This window comes from Ictidomys tridecemlineatus, chromosome 13 (genome assembly GCF_052094955.1).
Source record: "Ictidomys tridecemlineatus isolate mIctTri1 chromosome 13, mIctTri1.hap1, whole genome shotgun sequence".
NCBI lineage: Eukaryota > Metazoa > Chordata > Mammalia > Rodentia > Sciuridae > Ictidomys > Ictidomys tridecemlineatus.
Window position 1 is genome coordinate 50,737,785 of NC_135489.1, and position 18,615 is coordinate 50,756,399.

An 18,615-nucleotide genomic window follows, 5' to 3' on the forward strand; every position below is an offset into this window, starting at 1 on the left:
TCGCTATCAGTATAGTTAATAAAATACGCTCCCCAAAGACGTTAACGGCTTTTACTTTAGTGTGCTGTACAGTAAGCATTTTATGAACACCTAATTGAATCCCAGGAACTCAGGCGTGGGTTCCACCTATAGTGGAGGCAACATGGCGGAGGTGGGCAGGTGCGTGTAGTGGGAAGGTTCGGACGCAGGGGACACTCGGCCAGGAACGCTGGCCGCGGCCCCGGACACCCTGAGGGCGCCGCGACGAGTCGCGTGACGTCACAGAACCTCGATTCTTTCTCCTAAGGCCCGCTTTGTCTCAAGAGTCCCTCAGCAGAGTCCACTAGAACTATATGGGAATGAGGCGAGAAAAGCGGCGCCAGGTCTCCTGGCGGTAGTTTTCTTCGCGTGGGGGCCTGTTCCACCCCGCGAAGCCAGCGGGCTTGAGGCTTCCCGCCGCCGCATCCACGCGCCCCAGCCGCAGAGTGCGGTCGCAGCTCCGGGAGCGCCGGCGCGGTTCAGCTGCAGCCCGAGGCCTAATGACGAGGCGGGAAGGCACCAGGACCCTTCGGTCCTGGAAAATACAGGTTCTCGGGAGACAGTCCCGGGGCCAGATCTCCCGCCTCAGTTTCTGAGAAGACCCCCCACAAGGCGCAGGAGCCCGCCAACTCCGTGCTCCGCGGCAACTTAGCCAGGGCGAAAGGGGCGGGCCCCTGGCGAGAGCTCCGAAGCCCCGCCCCGCGCTGCCTGCTGGATTCGCCCCGCCTCCTTCCCGCCGCTCCTCTTCTTCCTCCGCCACAATCCCGGCCGCGGCCCTGCTGGCTGGTCGCGCTGCGAGGCTCGCGTGGGCTGCGGCGGGCGCGGGGCGCGGGCCCTTGGAGGAGCGCGCGGCGCCCCCCCTTGTCCGTAGGAGCGTCGGGTCGCGGAAGTGACGTGTGCACAGGCAGGAGCGCGTTTGAATCGGTTCCCGGGTGATCCTCGCGCCCGCGGCTGTTCGGCTCCGTCGCGTCGCCGCCGCCGCTGCTGCCGCTGAGGAGCTGCAGCGCGCTGGGCTGAAGCTCGAGCCGCTCCGGGGACTGGAGCTTAAGGCGCCGCGCGGAGTCCACATCCCGGCCCTGAGCGCCGCGGCGCCAATCACCGGCGCCGCTGGCTTTTCTCCTTTCCCTCAACATGGCAGCGGCGGACGCCAGCGGGCCCTCTGTGGGGACTGAGGAGGACGGCGGAGGCGGTGGCCCCAGGATGGTGTACTTGTTTGACCGGCGCGAGAAGGAGTCCGAGCTCGGGGAGCGGGCGCTGCAGGTGGCGGAGCACACGGACTACGCGGCGTTCCGCGCCTCCGTGTGTCAGGTACCGGCGGGGGCGATGGAGGGGAGGGATGCGCGGGGTGGAATTGGGGTGGGAGGGGGACAAGAAGCCCCGGTCGCTCACCTAGGCAATAAACCTGTCACCCGGCCCTGGCCCCGCTGCCTGGGCTGCTCGGGCTGCTCCCGCCTGAGTGTCCGCCATGCTCGCGGCCGAGGGCCGGCCTTGCTCCGGCCTCGAGCTGCAGAGCCGGCCCCTCTGCGGGCCTCCTTTTGCCTCGGGCGGTCTCTGCCCCAGCATTCGACCTCACTGGGTTTGTTGGCTCCTGCGGGCTAAACCGGATCGCCGCCTACCAGTTAAATCCCTCTGCAGCGGGGAGCTTTGGTGTCTGTCTTGAAGTCCTTAACTTATCAAAAGAAAAAACTAGGTACGAAGTTGTATCCGCTAGCCGTGTTGTGCGCGTTGCGATGGTTAAAAGTTGTGAAATTCCTGAAGTAGGCTTACCGCAAGTTAATAAACTGATGTGCAGGCATTTCTCTGGACGTCCTGTCAAGGTTTGGGAGGCCAACCCTGGAGGGGTCTTCTCCGCCACAGAAACACTTGGCCAGGTTTTGCAGGTGGAGCTGCCCTTCTGGTTTTCTAACCCCCTGGAGTTTCCGAACCGAATCCATGAGTGTCAACAAAGAACATTGTATACCCATTGTATTAGTTTGCTTTAAACTAATTAATGACTAGCTGGGCGTGGGGTGGCGCATGCCTGTGACCTCAAGCTACTCTGGAGGCTGAGGCTGGAGGAACAGCAGGTTCAAGGCCAGCCTTGGCAATTAAGCAAGACCGTGTCTAAAATTTTTTTAAAAGGCTGGTGGGAGAACACTTGCCTAGCAAGGGCCAGGCCTTTGGTTCAACTCCAATACCTCCTGAAAGAAGAAGGAAAAAGTTTACGTAGGAAAATCTGCTTTAATCTGTGAAGTACCTTATAGATAGGAGGTGGTATTGTTGCCTGAGCTTTTTAAAGAGGAATGTGGTCATGCTCTGAATTAACCACATGAGGTACTTTTTAAGCTATTAAAAAACACTTAGCTTCCAAGGAAAAAGAACTTTCAAAGCAGTGTTTTGTCTTGAGTAGGCTGATAGGTTTAGAAACGTCTTGGAGACATAACCTCTATACAGTTGCTGAAATAATAGATACTAAGATCCACAGAATAAAAACGAATCGGGAGTAAGGATCCTGTTTCATTAACATTTGTATTCCCACTGTCTAGAATTGTGCTTTTATGCATTGTAAATGCCCAGATTAGAATTGATAAATGAATGAAGACAACCTGTAAACTTTGAATTTCATTCTGTGCCTGGATATATGGTAGTAGATTCCATTTGCATTTTTCTTCATATATTGTGTTTTTCCCACATTTTTAAATTGGTGCATTATATTTGTACATTCCAGTTGCATTTTGAAAAGTAAATGAATAAATGTGTATCTTTTTATTGAATGTTTTATATTCAGAAGGATGCTTCAGAAGGGAAACTCTTGAGTTTGTCATTTTTATTGTAAAAATATCAGTACATTAAAGAAAATACAGAACCAAAGTGAGAAAATTAAACCTTTAACTCACTGAAATTTATTACAGCAATGGTTGGTACTTGGGGTTATGTCTTTGTAGGTTTTTTGTTGTTGTTTTGGTAACAGGAATTGAACCCAAAGGTGCTTAACCACTGAGCTACATTCCCAGACCTATTTCATTTTATTTTATTTTGAGCTGCATTCCCACATCTTCTGTTTTTTTTTTGAGATAGGGCTGGCCTCAAATTTGCCATCTCCTGCCTCAACCTCCTTAGTAACTGGAATTACAGGCTAGGATTTTAGGCATGTGTGCCTCCTCACCTAGCTAAGAAGTGTCTAATTATTAGTGTGTTTTCATACTCAAAATTGGAAGTGATTGATTTAGTGCCACTGTTTACATAGCAGTTGATTTACTTTATTTTCAATATTGCAGTTTTAAATAATGCTGTGATGAACATTTTTTTTTAAATTTAGTTGTAGATAGATACAATACCTTTATTTATTTATTTTTATGTGGTGGTGGGGATGGAGCTAGGCAAGCACTCTACCTCTGAGCCATAGCCCAACCCTGTGATAAACATTTTTGAGTTAATAGCCTGTTGTGTTCATTGTTTCTTTAGTTAGGAATCCTAGAAATAAAATTACCGGATCAAAGGTCAGAAACATTTTTAAAGCTCTTGATACATATTTTTATACTTGATTTTAGCCAAAAAAGCTGAGAAGTAATTGATGAAATATATTTTTTTTTGAGAGATAATTTTAATATTTATTTTTTTTTTAGTTTTCGGCGGACACAACATCTTTGTTGGTATGTGGTGTTGAGGATAGAACCTGGGCCGCACGCATGCCAGTCGAGCGCGCTGCTGCTTGAGCCACACCCCCAGCCCAATGAAACATATTTTTAAATTGCTTTTCAAAAAAGTTGTGCTAGTTAATCCATCTTCTAGAAATAGATTATTTACTTCTTCCTTTTCTCCTATGAGATGTCTAAGTAACTCTCTTGGATAGGGGAAGTATTATTAGCCTTTTATTGCAGAAGTGGAATTTACTCTTAGAGATGGTGACACACCTAAGTGAGATAGTAAAAGTCAAATTAGTATTCAAAGCCAGAACTCATATTCTTTCTGATATATTCACTATGCCTCAAATAAAGTTCTTTGCTATAGAGAACAGATAGATCTATTATTATTCTTTCAATGTTTCAGCTTAAAACCAAAGAATATATTTCCTTTGGCTAATTTTTTTCTTTCTTCCTCTCACTTTTCCCTGTTAGAATAGATAAAGGTTAAATTTGATTAGAAGTGAGGGGGGAGAACTGTTAAGAAAAAGGAAGACTAAGTAGACTTTTTTTTTTTAAGCCTCATTTAATTATGCCACAGATCTCATAACAGTGTTTCCATTACATACATGAAGAACTGAATTAAAGTCCTGTATTAAGTCCAAGATTATATAGTTAACAAGCAGTGAAACTACTCGTTCACTTGGGATTGGAATCTAGATGAATTTGATTTATAAAGATTGTATTTTTTAGAAAAACCTTCCCCATACTGTGTACTAGAGTATTAATTTTTCTCTTTGGAGAGGCTGCGCATTTTTAAACTACATTAAAGTTTTTTTTTGTTGTTGTTAAAATGTAAATTAAACCAATAGTTTTTGTAGTGTAAGAGTGTCAGGGATTCTGAACTGTTGAGGAAAGCTCACCTTGTGGAAAAGGGGAGCTATTTCAAGAAGGAAAGGGAGGAAAGGGTATATCTGGAATAAACTCTTAGACATCTAGCTTTTGACTCACCTGAGCACATGTGACCTTGCATAATAAAAGATTAAAAATGACTTTAATCATTTAGTTTTTAAATATATTAAGTCCCTGTGTCCACGCTGTAGTTTTGAGAAATCATCTCCTTTTTCTTTTGTGTGGCTACACTGTACCTTCTTGTTCTGTTATGGTATTTATGCCATCATTTCCCCCTTGCCCCACCACTTGGGTTTATTGTAGAAATAGGTGAGCAGGTTTTAGAAAATTATATTAAAATGCATAAGATCTAGAATAGTCATGGTAAAGAGTTAAAAAAATGAAAAAAGAACAGAGAACTAAAACTACCTGATTTCAAGATTTTTTACAAAACTATAGTAATCAAGACAGTACAGTATTGATGTAAATATATAGGTAAATACAGCAGAGATGGACCTGGATACATATGGCCAATTGACTTTTATTTAAAAGCCAGGTTCTGTGATGGTGCATATCTGTAATGCCACTTACTCAGAAGGCTGAGGAAGGAGGATGGAAAGTTGGAGGCCAGCCTAGGCAATTTAGTGAGATCTTGTCTCAGAAAATAAAAAGGGCTAGGGATGTAGCACTGGAATGTTTGCCTATGAGGTGTCAGGGTCAATAAAAAATAATAAGTCAAAACAGTTATTGTTTAGTTTCTGTGGTGCTGGGGATTGACCCAAGGTTTTACATATGCTAAGCAGGTACTCTACCACTGAGGGACATCCAGCCTTTTATTTACTTTAGTTGACAAAAATTGTGTGAATATATGGTATACCACCATGATTTGATATACATATCATTGTAGAATGACTTTAAGAATTTAACATATATACATCATATGTTATTCTTTGTGATAAGAACATTTAAATTTTACTTTTAACAGATTCCATATATGCAATATATTGTTATTAACTATAGTTATGATGCACAGTAGATCTTTACAATTTATTTCTTTTGTCTAACTGACCATATCTAATCAACATCTTCCCAAGTCTTACATGCACCCTATTCATTTCTGGTAACTTCTTTTTACTCTCTACATGGCAGATTGTGTGTATTTGTCTTTCTGTGCCTGGTTTATTTCACAGCATAATATCCTTTAAGTTCATCCATGTCTCAAATGATAGGATTTCCTTTTTTGAGACTGAATGGTATTCCATTTTATATATATATAAAATCTATCTATCTCACATTTTCTTTATCCATTCATGGACACATAGGTTGATTCCATATCTTGGGTATTATGAATAGCCCAGCAATGAATGTGACAGTGCAGTTCTTTTCAACATACTAACTTTATTTCCTTTGGATATATACTCTGTAGTGAGTTTGTTAGATTATATTGTAGTTCTGTTTTTTATTATTTGAGAGACCTCCTTACTATTTTCCACAAGAGTTGTAGTAGCTTATACTCCCACTAACAGTGTACTAGGGTTCCTTTTTCTCCATAATCTCACCAGTACTGGTTTTCCTTTGCTAGCATCCCTCCTCCCTTTTCTTTTGTGGAGTAGGGATTGAATCAAGGTATGCTCTGCCACTGACTATTTCCCTAGCACTGCCTATTTGTTTATTTATTTTAGTTTTCAGTGGACTTGTATTCATTTATATGTAGTACCAAGAATCAAATCCAGTGCCTCACACATGCTAGGCAAGTGCTTTACCACTGAGCCACAACCCCAGCCCAGTGCTTATTTATTTTGAGACAGGATCTCACTAAATTGCTGAGACTGGGTTCAAACTTGCCAGCCTTCTACCATATCCTTCCCAGTAGCTTTGATTATAGGCATGTAGCTACCTTTTGTCTTTTTTTTTGTAATAGCCATTCTAACAAATTGTGAGGTAACATTTTGTTTTAATATGCATTTTCCTGATAATGATGATGATGATTTGTGGTACTGGGGATAGAACTCTGGGCCTTGTACATGATAGGTAAGTGCACTAGTGCTGAGCGATGTCCCTAGTCTCTTATTTTATTTATATATTTATTCATTTTTATTCAAGTTATTTATTTAGTTAGTTATGGGGTGGACACAATATCTTTGTTTTATTTATTTATTTTTGTGTGTGCTGCTGAGGGTCGAACCCCAATGCCTTACACATGTGAGGCGAGCACTCAACCATTGAGCTACAACCCTTATTTTTTTTTTCTTTTGTAGGTGAATTTTTTAAAGTATTTATTTTTTAGTTGTAGTTGGAACACAATACCCTTATTTATTTTTATGCGATGCTGAGGATTGAACCCAGGGTGTGCACATGCTAGGCGAGTGCTCTACCCTGAGACACAACCCCGGCCTGCTTATTTTATTTTTCAAGACACTGTCTTGCTAAATTGCCCAGGCTGGACTTGAATTGTGATCCCCTTGCCTCAGCCTCCTGAGTAAGTAATTACAGGCCTGTGCCACCACACAAGCAGTTTTTCATGTGCAAATTGAGTATTCCAAATAAAAATCTGAAATGTTCTAAAATCTGAAGCTTTCTGAGAACAAATATAGAAAAATCCACACCATGAAACAAATTTTGAATACAAAATTATTAAAAATACTGTATAAAATTACCTTTGGACTATGAATATAAGCTATTATGAAACATAGCCAGGTGTGGTGGTACACACCTGTAATACCAGTGACTCAGGAGACTGAAGAGGAGGGTCACAATTTTTAGCAGCTTTTGTAATTTAGCAAGACACCTTGTCTCAAAAAAATAAAACGGGCTAGGAATGTAGCTTAATGGTAGAGCATGTCTGGGTTTAATCTCCAGTAAATCCCCCCTCTTCCACACAAAGATATTATGAAGCATAAGTGAATTTCATGTTTAGACTTGGCAACCATCCCCCAAATATCTCATTTATGTGTATGCAGATATTATAAAATCTGAAGGGAAAAAATTCAAAATTCAAAACACTTGTAGTTCTAAACATCTCAGATAAGGAATAACCAACCTGTACCTGCTGTTGGCCATTTTTATGTATTTTGAGAAATATTCATTCAGATCTTTTCCCCATTTTTTTTTACATCTTGTATTTTTTTCTAGTTATAGGTGGGCACAATATCTTTATTTTTATGTGGTGCTGAGGATTGAACCCAGTGTCTCATGCATGCTAGACAGGCACACTTGTTGAGCATTCTACCTCTGAGCCACACAACCCCAGTCTCTCTTTTCCCCATTTTTAAATTGTTTTTTTTTTATCTGATATATTATTTGTATGCTCTTTGAGGACAGGAGTTTAAACTAGTAGCTGATTTATGATTGTTATTTATATGGATCAATCTCTTGCTTTCCTCAAAAAAGTATTTGTGAAATCTTATAACTGTATATTGTGTTAAAAATAACAAAAGCTAAGGAGGAAAAAAGTAAAGGCAAATAGATGTAGAATAATAAAATATCTGAGAAAAGTTAATAAATGTAAGTTTATTTGAGAATACATTATATTAATGCTAAGTCTTGAGATTCCTGGTGTTCAAAACAAAGAAGAAAACAGAATTAATTAATTCACAGTCTGTTCAAAATACAAGCATTGCAACTTCTAAGAAAGCAAAGGAATTATTTGAGAAAAAATTTTCCCTAGATTCCTCACAAATCCTGAGTGATAAAATGTATAACAGATGAGAACCACTGCTTCTTACCCTAACTTTTAATACAGGATAGAGGGTGTATGTTATTTAGGGTAGAAAAGTCTGTTTTAATTATTAATCATTTAAATTTTTGTAGAAATTTCTTTCAGGTCAGTATAGGTTTTCCTGATCTGTAGGACAGACATCAAATAGTGCTAAAGCACTAATCATTAAAGGCTAGTTTGCAGAATTTCAGAGCAATACATTAAGCTGTGTAGTTTCTGACTGACTTAAATCCATGAATTTTGTTTGTTTGTGTTTTGGTGCTGGGAATTAAACCCAGGGCTTCTTGCATGCTAAGCATGTTCTTTCCAACTAAGCTATACTCTTAAGTGATGTATGAAATTTAGCTTATTTAGATGTTGTAGTCTGCAGGTTAGCTCTTCAGAAGTAATATTTTTTCTCCAGTACTAGAAATTGAACCCAGGGGGTGCTGTGCTACTGAACTACATCCCCAACCCTTTTATTGATTGATTTATTTTTGAGATAGGGTCTCCTTAGTTGCCCAAGCTAGCCTCAAACTTCAGATTCTCCTGCCTCAGCCTTCCAGATCACTGGGATTATAGACATGCACCACCATACCCAGCTATAAACATCTCTTAAAATTGACTTTTGAAGAGAAGTTATCCAGCAGATAGTTTGAAGCTGTCCTAAGGATATGGAGGGCAAGTGCTTTGTATTCCCCATTAAAGACAAATTCATATATTTTTAAAATTAACTTAGAAAAAGTTTTTACAAAAGAAAAAATGTCTAGTCAAGACTCTTGCCTGAATAGAATGACCCTCTGACTTTTCACATACAGAAAAGCAGAAGAGTATATCTGTATTCAATGTCAGGTTAGTACAGATACATGAAAAATCTCATTTTGCATCTAAGAATAGATTTTTATATTTATTTATTTAAAAAAAGTTTATTAGTTTTTGATGGACCTTTATTTCATGATTTGTTTATATGTGGTGCTGAGAATCGAACTCAGTGCCTCACACGTGCTAGGCAAAGCGCGCTACCACTGAGCCCCAACCGCAGCCCTAAGATAGATATTTAGATCAGAAAATCTGAGGAGAAGACAGGCATGGTGGGGCACACTGGTAATCCCAGCTTTTCAGGAGACTGATGCAGGAGGATTGAAAGTTCTAGACCAGCCTGAATAACTTAGCGAGACCTTGTCTCAAAAAATAAGATTTAAAAAGGACTGATTTGTAGCTCAGTAGTAGGGTGCCTGCCTAGCAAGTACAGGGCGCTGGGTTCAATCCCCAGTATCACAAAACAAAAAACAAACAAATGAAAAAACCAACATGGAGAGAGAAAGGTATGATGTTTTGAATAAAAGTACAATGAGTAGTAATGTATAAAGTACTTAGAAAAATTATGAATTTACGAATTTTACATGAAATGATAGATGAAACAAGGAAAACAAGATAATTTGCATATCTGAATTAAATTGTAATTGATATATTTAAAAAATCATAGATTTTAAAAAATAAAGGTTAAAAATTGTAAGACAGCTATCTGCTTCAGTGCAGGAAAATGCAGGCAGTCCCTGATTGAATTTGTTTTGACTTAGAATTTTTCAACTTTACAGTGGTTCAAAAGCAATATGCATTCTGCAGAAGTCATTCATTGATTTTTGAATTTTGATCTTATCCCAGGCTAGCAATATGCTATAGGATACCTTCTGTTTTTTTTTACTTTCAGTATGGTATCACCTTATTCAACATCTTGTTTTAAAATGGGCATTAGTGGTTGTATTATTTTGCTCAACTGTAGGCTAATATAAATCTTTTTAAGACGTTTAAGGAAGACTAACATAAGCTATGATGTTTGGTAGCTTAGGTCTATGGAATGCATTTTGACTTAACATTAAGTCACAGTCTTTTGGAATGTAATCACATGGTAAATAGAGAATCAATTGTACAATCTTTTTTTTTTTTTTTTTAAGAGAGAGAGAGAGAATTTTTTAATATTTATTTTTTAGTTTTTGGCGGACACAACATCTTTGTATGTGGTGCTGAGGATCAAACCCGATCAAAGCCAGGCGAGCGCGCTACCACTTGAGCCACATCCCTAGCCCAACAATTGTACAATCTTTGATGGATGAAATTCCTTCATTATGGTAATGCAGTTGCATATGTTGGAAGAGGGAATAAGGTTGATAGCTTTCTTACCCATAAAGATTCATTGAGAAAGGATGGAGTACTGAGGAAGCCCAGTGCCAGCCCAGCCCAGACCGGAGGAGGAAGCCCGGCGCCAAGCCAGACCGGAGCAGGAAGCCCAGTGCCAGCCCAGCCCAGACCGGAGGAGGAAGCCCGGCGCCAAGCCAGACCGGAGCAGGAAGCCCGGCGCCAAGCCAGACTGGAGCAGGAAGCCCGGCGCCAAGCCAGACCCGAGCAGGAAGCCCGGCGCCACGCCAGACTGGAGGAGGAAGCCCGGTGCCAAGCCAGACCCGAGCAGGAAGCCTGGCGCTAAGCCAGACCCGAGCAGGAAGCCCGGCGCCATGCCAGACCCAAGCAGGAAGCCCGGCGCCAAGCCAGACCCAAGCAGGAAGCCCGGCGCCAAGCCAGACCGGAAGAGGAAGCCCGGCGCCAAGTCAGACCGGAGCAGGAAGCCTGGCGCCAAGCCAGATCCGAGCAGGAAGCCCGGCCCCGCCCCACATGCTAGTCCAGAGGAAGCCCATCAACCTTTAAAACCAATCAAAGAGGGTGTGGCTACCAGCTCGGTTCTGCGGCTGATCCAGGTACCTGGTTTCCAACTCCCCCACCCTTAGCTGCGATAACTCAAAATATTTCCCACAAGCTTTTGGGGGTTGTAGCTATCAACGCAAAACAACAACTGTACAGGCACTTGGTTTCCACCTCAGAGACTAGAGTAGTGAAGATACAGGTGAAAGCTCATGTCATTTCACATTGGCTATATCCACCACCCTGAATACAGAGGCTGAAGCTAGGAATAGACAACACCACCTACTGGAAGCAAGGAAAACAGTGTTCTGAGAGACTTTTTTTTTCTCTTTCTCTCTTCTCTCTCTTTCACAACCTGAACATATGTGAAACCAAGAAGTGTGCATGAAAAACCGAATCATCAAAATAATATAATAAAGAGGAATTGCATATACCCCATCTTCCCCCCATTTTTTTCTTTATTTCTATCTTACTTTCTTTTTCCTTCTCTCTTATTTCACTTTTCTTCCTTGTTATTTTTTTCTTTTCTTCATTTATATTCCCTCTATCCCATTTTCAACCTCCTAACTTTTGCTATCTATACATAGGGTAACTATCTAAATACAGGTAGGAGGTTGAGTCTATACATTCTTCCATAAATTACCAGTCTATTGGTTAGAGTTCTCCAAAGTTGCTAAGTTAGTTTAACCTCATACCCTCACTCCTTTCCCTCTAAGTATAACATTCTTCGTCTGAAATTAAGTTTTCTATATGCCACCAGATATGGTATGCCTTTTATAAAACTAATGACTATATTCTTAAATAGTAATTAAAACCAATATCTGTAGACTTAGAATCTAACTATTAAGTGTATTGATAATGAAAACTTGTGCTTAGATGATGTACTGTTGATATTGGGAACTGTTAACATTGTCTTTATCCGCAAAAGAGGGATTTTGGAGTTATACAAGAACAATACAAATATATAAGGGGAAAACCATTAACACCACAGTTTCACAAAGCTAGAAAGAAACATGAGTAGTATGAAAAGACAAGAAGAGAAAGGACCACAAACAAATAGGTCAATTCAACATTAGGTGTGGTAATATCTACAGCTGATGGAATGTCAGATAAAGACTTCAGGATATACACACTTCAGATGATATGGAGTCTCAATGAAGACATTATACAGCAAATTCAGACAATGAAAGATTACTTTGACAATGAATTACATAAACAAATCCAAGAAGCAAAAGATCACCTCTATAGGGAGATAGAGGATATTAAAAAAATAAAAGAATCAGAAATCCTGGAAATGCAGGAAACAATAAACCAAATTAAAAACTCAAATGCGAGTATTACCAGCAGAGTAGAACACTTAGAAGACAGAACTTCAGACAATGAAGACAAAGTTTTTCAACTTGAAAAGTACATAAACAGCTCAGCGAGAATGTTAAGAAACCATGAGCAGAACATCCAAGAATTATGGGATAACATAAAGAAACCAAACTTAAGAGTTATTGGGATACAAGAGGGTATAGAGGTCCAAACCAAAGGAATGAGCAATCTATTCAATGAAATAATACTAGAAAACTTCCCAGACTTAAAGAATGAAAAAGAAATCCAAATACTAGAAGCCTACAGGACACCGAATGTGCAAAATCATAAGAGATCCACACCAAGACTCATAATAATGAAGATGCCCAACATACAGAATAAGGAGAGAATCTTAAAAGCCAGAAGAGAGGAAGCAGATTATATTTAGGGGTAATCCAATCAGGATAACAGCTGATCTTTCAACACAGACTCTGAAAGCTAAAAAATCCTGGAACAACATATTTCGAATGCTGAAAGAAAATGGGTTCCAACCAAGAATTATGTATCCAGCGAAATTAAGCTTCAGGATTGAAGTTGAAATAAAAATCTTCCATGATAAACAAAAGTTAAAAGAATCTGCAGCTAGAAAACCAGCTTTTCAAAACATCCTTGGCAAAACATTACAGGAAGAGGAAATGAAAAATAACAATGAAAATCACCAGCACTAGGTAGCACAGTAAAGGAAAAAATAATCAAAGAGGAAAAACAAATCATGTTAAGTAACATACATAAACAAATATGGCTGGAAGTACAAACCATATCTCAATAGTAACCCTAAATGTTGATGGCTTAAATTCACCAATCAAGAGACACAGGCTAGTAGAATGGATTAAAAAAAAAGATCCAACAATATGCTGCCTACAGGAGACTCATCTGATTGGAAAAGACTTACACAGACTGAAAGTAAAAGGTTGGGAAAAATCATACCACTCATATGGACCCCGGAAGCAAGCAGGGGTGTCCTACTTGTATCAAATAAAATAGACATCAAGCCAAAGTTAATCAAAAGGGATAAACAAGGACACTACATACTGCTCAAGGGATCCATACACCAACAAGACTTAACGATCATTAATATATGTGCCTGAAACAATGGTGCAGCTACGTTTATCAAACAAACTCTTCTCAAGTTCAAGAGTCAAATAGACCACAACACAATAATCATGGGAAATTTTGACACACCTCCCTCACCACTGGACAGATCTTCCAAACAAAAATTGAATAAAGAAACCATAGAGCTCAATAATATAATTAATAACTTAGACTTAATTGATATATACAGAATATACCACCCAACATCAAGTGGATATACTTTCTTCTCAGCTGCACATGGATCCTTCTCAAAAATAGACAATATCTTAGCAGTTACAAAGGAGTAGAGATACTACCATGCATTTTACCTGATCATAATGGAATGAAATTGGAAATCAATAATAAAATAAGAAAGAAAAAATCCTACATCACATGGAGAATAAACAATATGCTACTGAATGAACAAAGGGTTACAGAAGACATCAAAGAGGAAATTTAAAAAATTCTTAGAGGTAAATGAAAACTAAGACACAACATATCGAAATCTCTGGGACACTCTGAAAGGAGTACTAAGAGGAAAATTCATTTCATGGAGTTCATTCCTTAAAAGAAGGAAAAGCCAACAAATAAATGACCTCACACTACACCTTGAAGCCTTAGAAAAAGAACAAATCAGCAGCAAATACAGTAGAAGGCAAGGAATAATTAAAATCAGAGCTGAAATCAATGAAATCAAAACAAAAGAAACAATCGAAGAAATTGGCAAAATTAAAAGTTGATTCTTTGAAAAAATAAATAAGATTGATAGACCACTAGCCACGCTAACAAAGAGAAGAGAGAACCCAAATTACTAGCTTACAGGATGAAAAAGGCAACATCAGGACAGACAATATTATCTTCAGAAATACAGAAGATAATTAGAAATTATTTTGAAACCCTATACTCTAATTAAAATAGAGGATAGTGAAGGCATCAATGAATTCCTTAAGGCATATGACCTACCCAGATTGAGTCAGGATGTTATAAAAAAAACCTAAACAGACCAATATCACGTGAGGAAATAGAAGAAGCTATCAAAAGACTACCAACCAAGAAAAGCCCAGGACCGGACGGATATACAACAGAGTTTTATAAGAACTTTGAAGAAGAACTAATACCAATACTCTAATCTATTTCAGGAGATAGAAAAAGAGGGAGTACTTCCAGATTCATTCTATGAGGCCAATATCACCCTGATTCCCAAACCAGATAAAGACACCTCAAAGAAAGAAAACTACAGACCAATATCCCTAATGAATTTAGATGCCAAAATCCTCAACAAAATTCTGGCAAATCGGATACAAAAACATATCAAAAAGATCATGAACCATGACCAAGTGGGATTCATTACTGGGATGCAAGGCTGGTTGAATATACGGAAATCAATAAATGTGATTCACCACATCAATAGACTTAAAGATAAGAACCATATGATCATCTCGATAGATGCTGAAAAGGCATTCAACAAAATCCCTTTATGTTCAAAACTGTAGAAAAATTAGGGATAACAAGAAATTACCTCAAAATGGTAAAAGCTATATATGCTAAGCCTCAGGCCAGCATCATTCTAAATGGAGAAAAATTGAGGGTATTTCCTTTAAAATCTGGAACAAGACAGGGATGCCCTCTCTCACCACTTCTATTCAACATAGTTCTTGAAACACTATCCAGAGCAATTAGACGAAAGAAATTAAAGGCATAATTATAGGAAAAGAAGAACTTAAATTATCACTATTTGCCGATGACATGATTCTATACCCAGCAGACCCAAAAAATTCAACCAAGAAACTTCTAGAACTAGTAAATGAATTCAGCAAAGTGGCAGGATATAAAATCAATACCAATAAATCAAAGGCATTCCTGTATATCAGTGACAAATTCTCTGAAATGGAAATGAGGACAACTACTCCATTCACAACATCTTCAAAAAAAATAAATAAAATACCTGGGAATCAACAAAAGGTGGAAGAGCTATACAGTGAAAACTATAGAACCCTTAAGACAGAAATAGAAGAAGACTTTAGAAGATGGAAGGATTTACCTTGCTCATGGATTGGTAGAATTAATATTATTAAGATGGTCATACTACCAAAAGCACTTTACAGATTCAGTGCGATTCCCATCAAAATCCCAATGACATTCCTTGCAGAAATAGAAAAAGCAATCATGAAATTATCTGGAAAAACAAGAGACCCAGAATAACTAACGTAATTCTAAGCAGGAAGAGTGAAATTGGTGAAATTGATTCCAGATTTTAAACTATATTATAGAGCAATAATAACAAAACAGCATGATACTGGCACCAAAACAGGCTGGTAGACCAATGGTACAAAATAGAGGACACAGAGACAAATCCACAAAATTACAACTACCTTATATTAGACAAAGGTGCTAAAACCATGCAATGGAGAAAGTGTAGCATCTTCAACAAATGGTGCTGGGAAAACTGGAAATCCATATGCAAGAAAATGAAATTGAATCCCTTTCTCTCACCATGCACAAAAGTCAACTCAAATGGATCAAGGAGCTAGGAATCAGACCAGAGGCTCTGGGTCTAATAGAAGATAAAGTTGGTCCTAATCTTCATCACGTGGGGGCAGGCTCCAAATTTCTTAATAAAACACCTATAGCACAAGTGTTAAAACTAAGAATCAACAATTCACAATAGCCAGAATGTGGAACCAACCTAGATGCGCTTCAATAAATGAATGGATTAAAAAAATGTGGCATTTATACACAATAGAATATTACTCAGCACTAAAAAATAATAAAATGGCATTTGCAGGCAAATGGATGGCATTAAAGCAGATTATGCTAAATTAAGTTAGCCAATCCCTAAAAAAACAATTGCCAAATGTCTTCTCTGATATAAGGAGGGTGACTCAAAATGGGATAGGAGGAAGAGCATGAGAAGAAGACTATCACTAAATAGGGAAGAGAGGTGGGAGGGAAAAAGAGGGAGAAGGGGAGTTGCACAGAAGATCGAAGGAGAACCTCATTGTTATACAGAATACATATATGATGTTGTAATGAGAAAAAGAAAAAAAAAGTGTGTTACATTAGATTAGAGAGAAAGGATGGGAGAGGAAGGGAGGAGTAGGGAGGATAGGAAGGGCAGCAGAATAGAACAGACAATATGATTGATGTATGTACATTCCATGTATGTATTATATATCAAAATGCATTTTACTGTCATGCATGACAAAAAAATAAAAATTTTAAAAAAAGATACATTGAAAGATGAGGGGCAGAAGGTTTCTATATAACTAGTGGCTTGCTAGATGAAGTATTCTATGCAGTTATCCTAGAAAGCTCTTCAAGAAAATTTAAAAATAATTGATTTACGGAGAGAATGTATGAAATAATTAGGTATAAATACCTTTCAGTTGTACATCGATCTGCAATCATTTGCAGTTTTTTCAGTAATTCTAAAAGTATATTTTGTTATAGAGTATGTATTAGTGCATGATCTGACAGTTGGAACATTGTAGAAATGAAGCAGTAGTGAACGATAAATGCCTGTCACAATGAACGATAAATGCCTGTCACAATTATATAGAAACCTAATATAAATCTGATAAATAAATAGAACCTTATTTACTTTATTTTTAGGGCCTTATTTCTCTAGGGTGGAACTACTTAGTATAAAAATGTCTTTAAGCTTCCTAAAGTAAGCCAAATTGCTTTCCAATATGGTTGTACAAATTTTTGAGTCTTGTTATTGTGTAAGATGCTATTTCCTTATGTGGAAACTTATACTTGATAGAACTGAAAATGTTTTACCTACCTGATGGATATGACACCAAGTTATTTTAATTTCTTTGATAACTAGTTGTGCATCTTGTCCACCTTCCCTGCCCTGTACTGGGGATTGAATCCAAGGACGCTCCACCTCTGAGCTACACACCCAGTTCTTTTTTTTTATTTTCTAAGTTACCGAGGCTGTTCTGGATCTTATAGTACTTCTGCCTCAGAGTCCCAAGTAGCTGGGATTACAAGCATGTGTCACTGCACCTATCTGGGTTGAATATCTTTTTATGTTTTCTAGTCTTGTTCCTTTATGGTTTGTATCTTTTCAGAAATCCTTTCTACTCTTTTTAAAAGCTTCTGTGTTTTCTACAAATTTGAATTAATATGCAGCCTCTTTGGGGTTAGAGGTATCATTTAGTGGAAGAGGGAACACTTTCATAGTTAATATAAGACCCTGGGTTGGATTGACAGCACCACCAAAAAGAAAATAATGTTGCTATGTGGTATAATGTCACCTCTCCTACCTATATCTACCAAGCTACCCATGCATATGTTTACAGCTTCAAATGTTTACAGAGAGAGAATTATGTAAGGAACTCTCCATACTCATCATCCATATTTAGCAGTTACCAAAGAATTGGCCAAGCTAGCATAATTTTGTCTTTAATGTGTTTTAAAGCTTATTGTAGATCTTGGATGAAGAATATAAAGGTAAAATCAACTATTATACCATCAGAATTAAGCATCTTATATAGTATTTCAGTCCGTATTCAGTTTTCTCTGTTTTATTAAAAATGTCTATAGTTTGTTTAAATCACAATTCAACAAGGTCCTCAGATTTAACTATTTTCCTCCCCGATCTTTCTGGGGATCTAACCCACGTCCTTACTGCATGCTAGGCAAACATTCTACCGTTAAGCCTATATCCCTGTCCCCAATCTTCCTCCCACCATCCTGTTTCCTAATTCTTTTAAATCCTTGAGCAACCTCATTCTATCTTTAATCTTCTTGCTGTTGACCTGTTGAAGGAATCAACGAGGTAATTCATTAATATTTCCACACTCTGCATTATTCAGTGTTGTCGTTTAACTTTTATTTCTGTATTCTGTAAACTAAAAGTTAGCTTTAAAGATTTTTTTAGAGCTGGGAGTGGTGGCACACCTGTAATCCTGGAGGCTCTGGAGACAGGCAGGATGATTTCGAGTTCAAAGCCAGCCTCAGCAAAAGTGAGGTGCTAAGCAACTCAGTGAGACCCTGTCTCTAAATAACATACAAATAGGGATAGGGATGTGGCTCAGTGATCGAGTGCCCTTGAGTTCAGTCCCCAGTACCAAACCAAACCAAACCAAAAAAAACCTTTATTAGATTTAGATTAAATTTCTTTGGGGAAGAAATTAAATTTCTTTGTCTGAGAGACAAAGGAGTACTTTGTAGGTGGTGTGATAACCTCATATCACGTCACATCAGGGGTCACATAATGTGCGAATGTTTTACCTATTCCTAACAGTGTTAATGTTGAATTTGTGGAATTCAGGT

The 18,615-nt window shown here is 38.9% G+C and overlaps 1 protein-coding gene across 2 annotated transcripts in view; it reads left to right on the forward strand.

Moving 5' to 3' along the window:
• The first annotated feature begins 1,149 nt into the window (after nucleotides 1-1,149).
• The window catches only part of Smchd1 (structural maintenance of chromosomes flexible hinge domain containing 1), a 152,133-nt gene continuing 134,667 nt past the window's right edge, over nucleotides 1,150-18,615 (forward strand). For both annotated transcript variants that reach the window (XR_005729148.2, XM_005337120.4), the window contains exon 1: nucleotides 1,150-1,326. Coding sequence is in view for 1 of the 2 variants with exons in the window: in XM_005337120.4 (XP_005337177.1) it covers nucleotides 1,150-1,326 (177 nt within the window). In the remaining variant the exon portion in view is untranslated. The remainder of the gene's footprint in view (nucleotides 1,327-18,615) is intronic.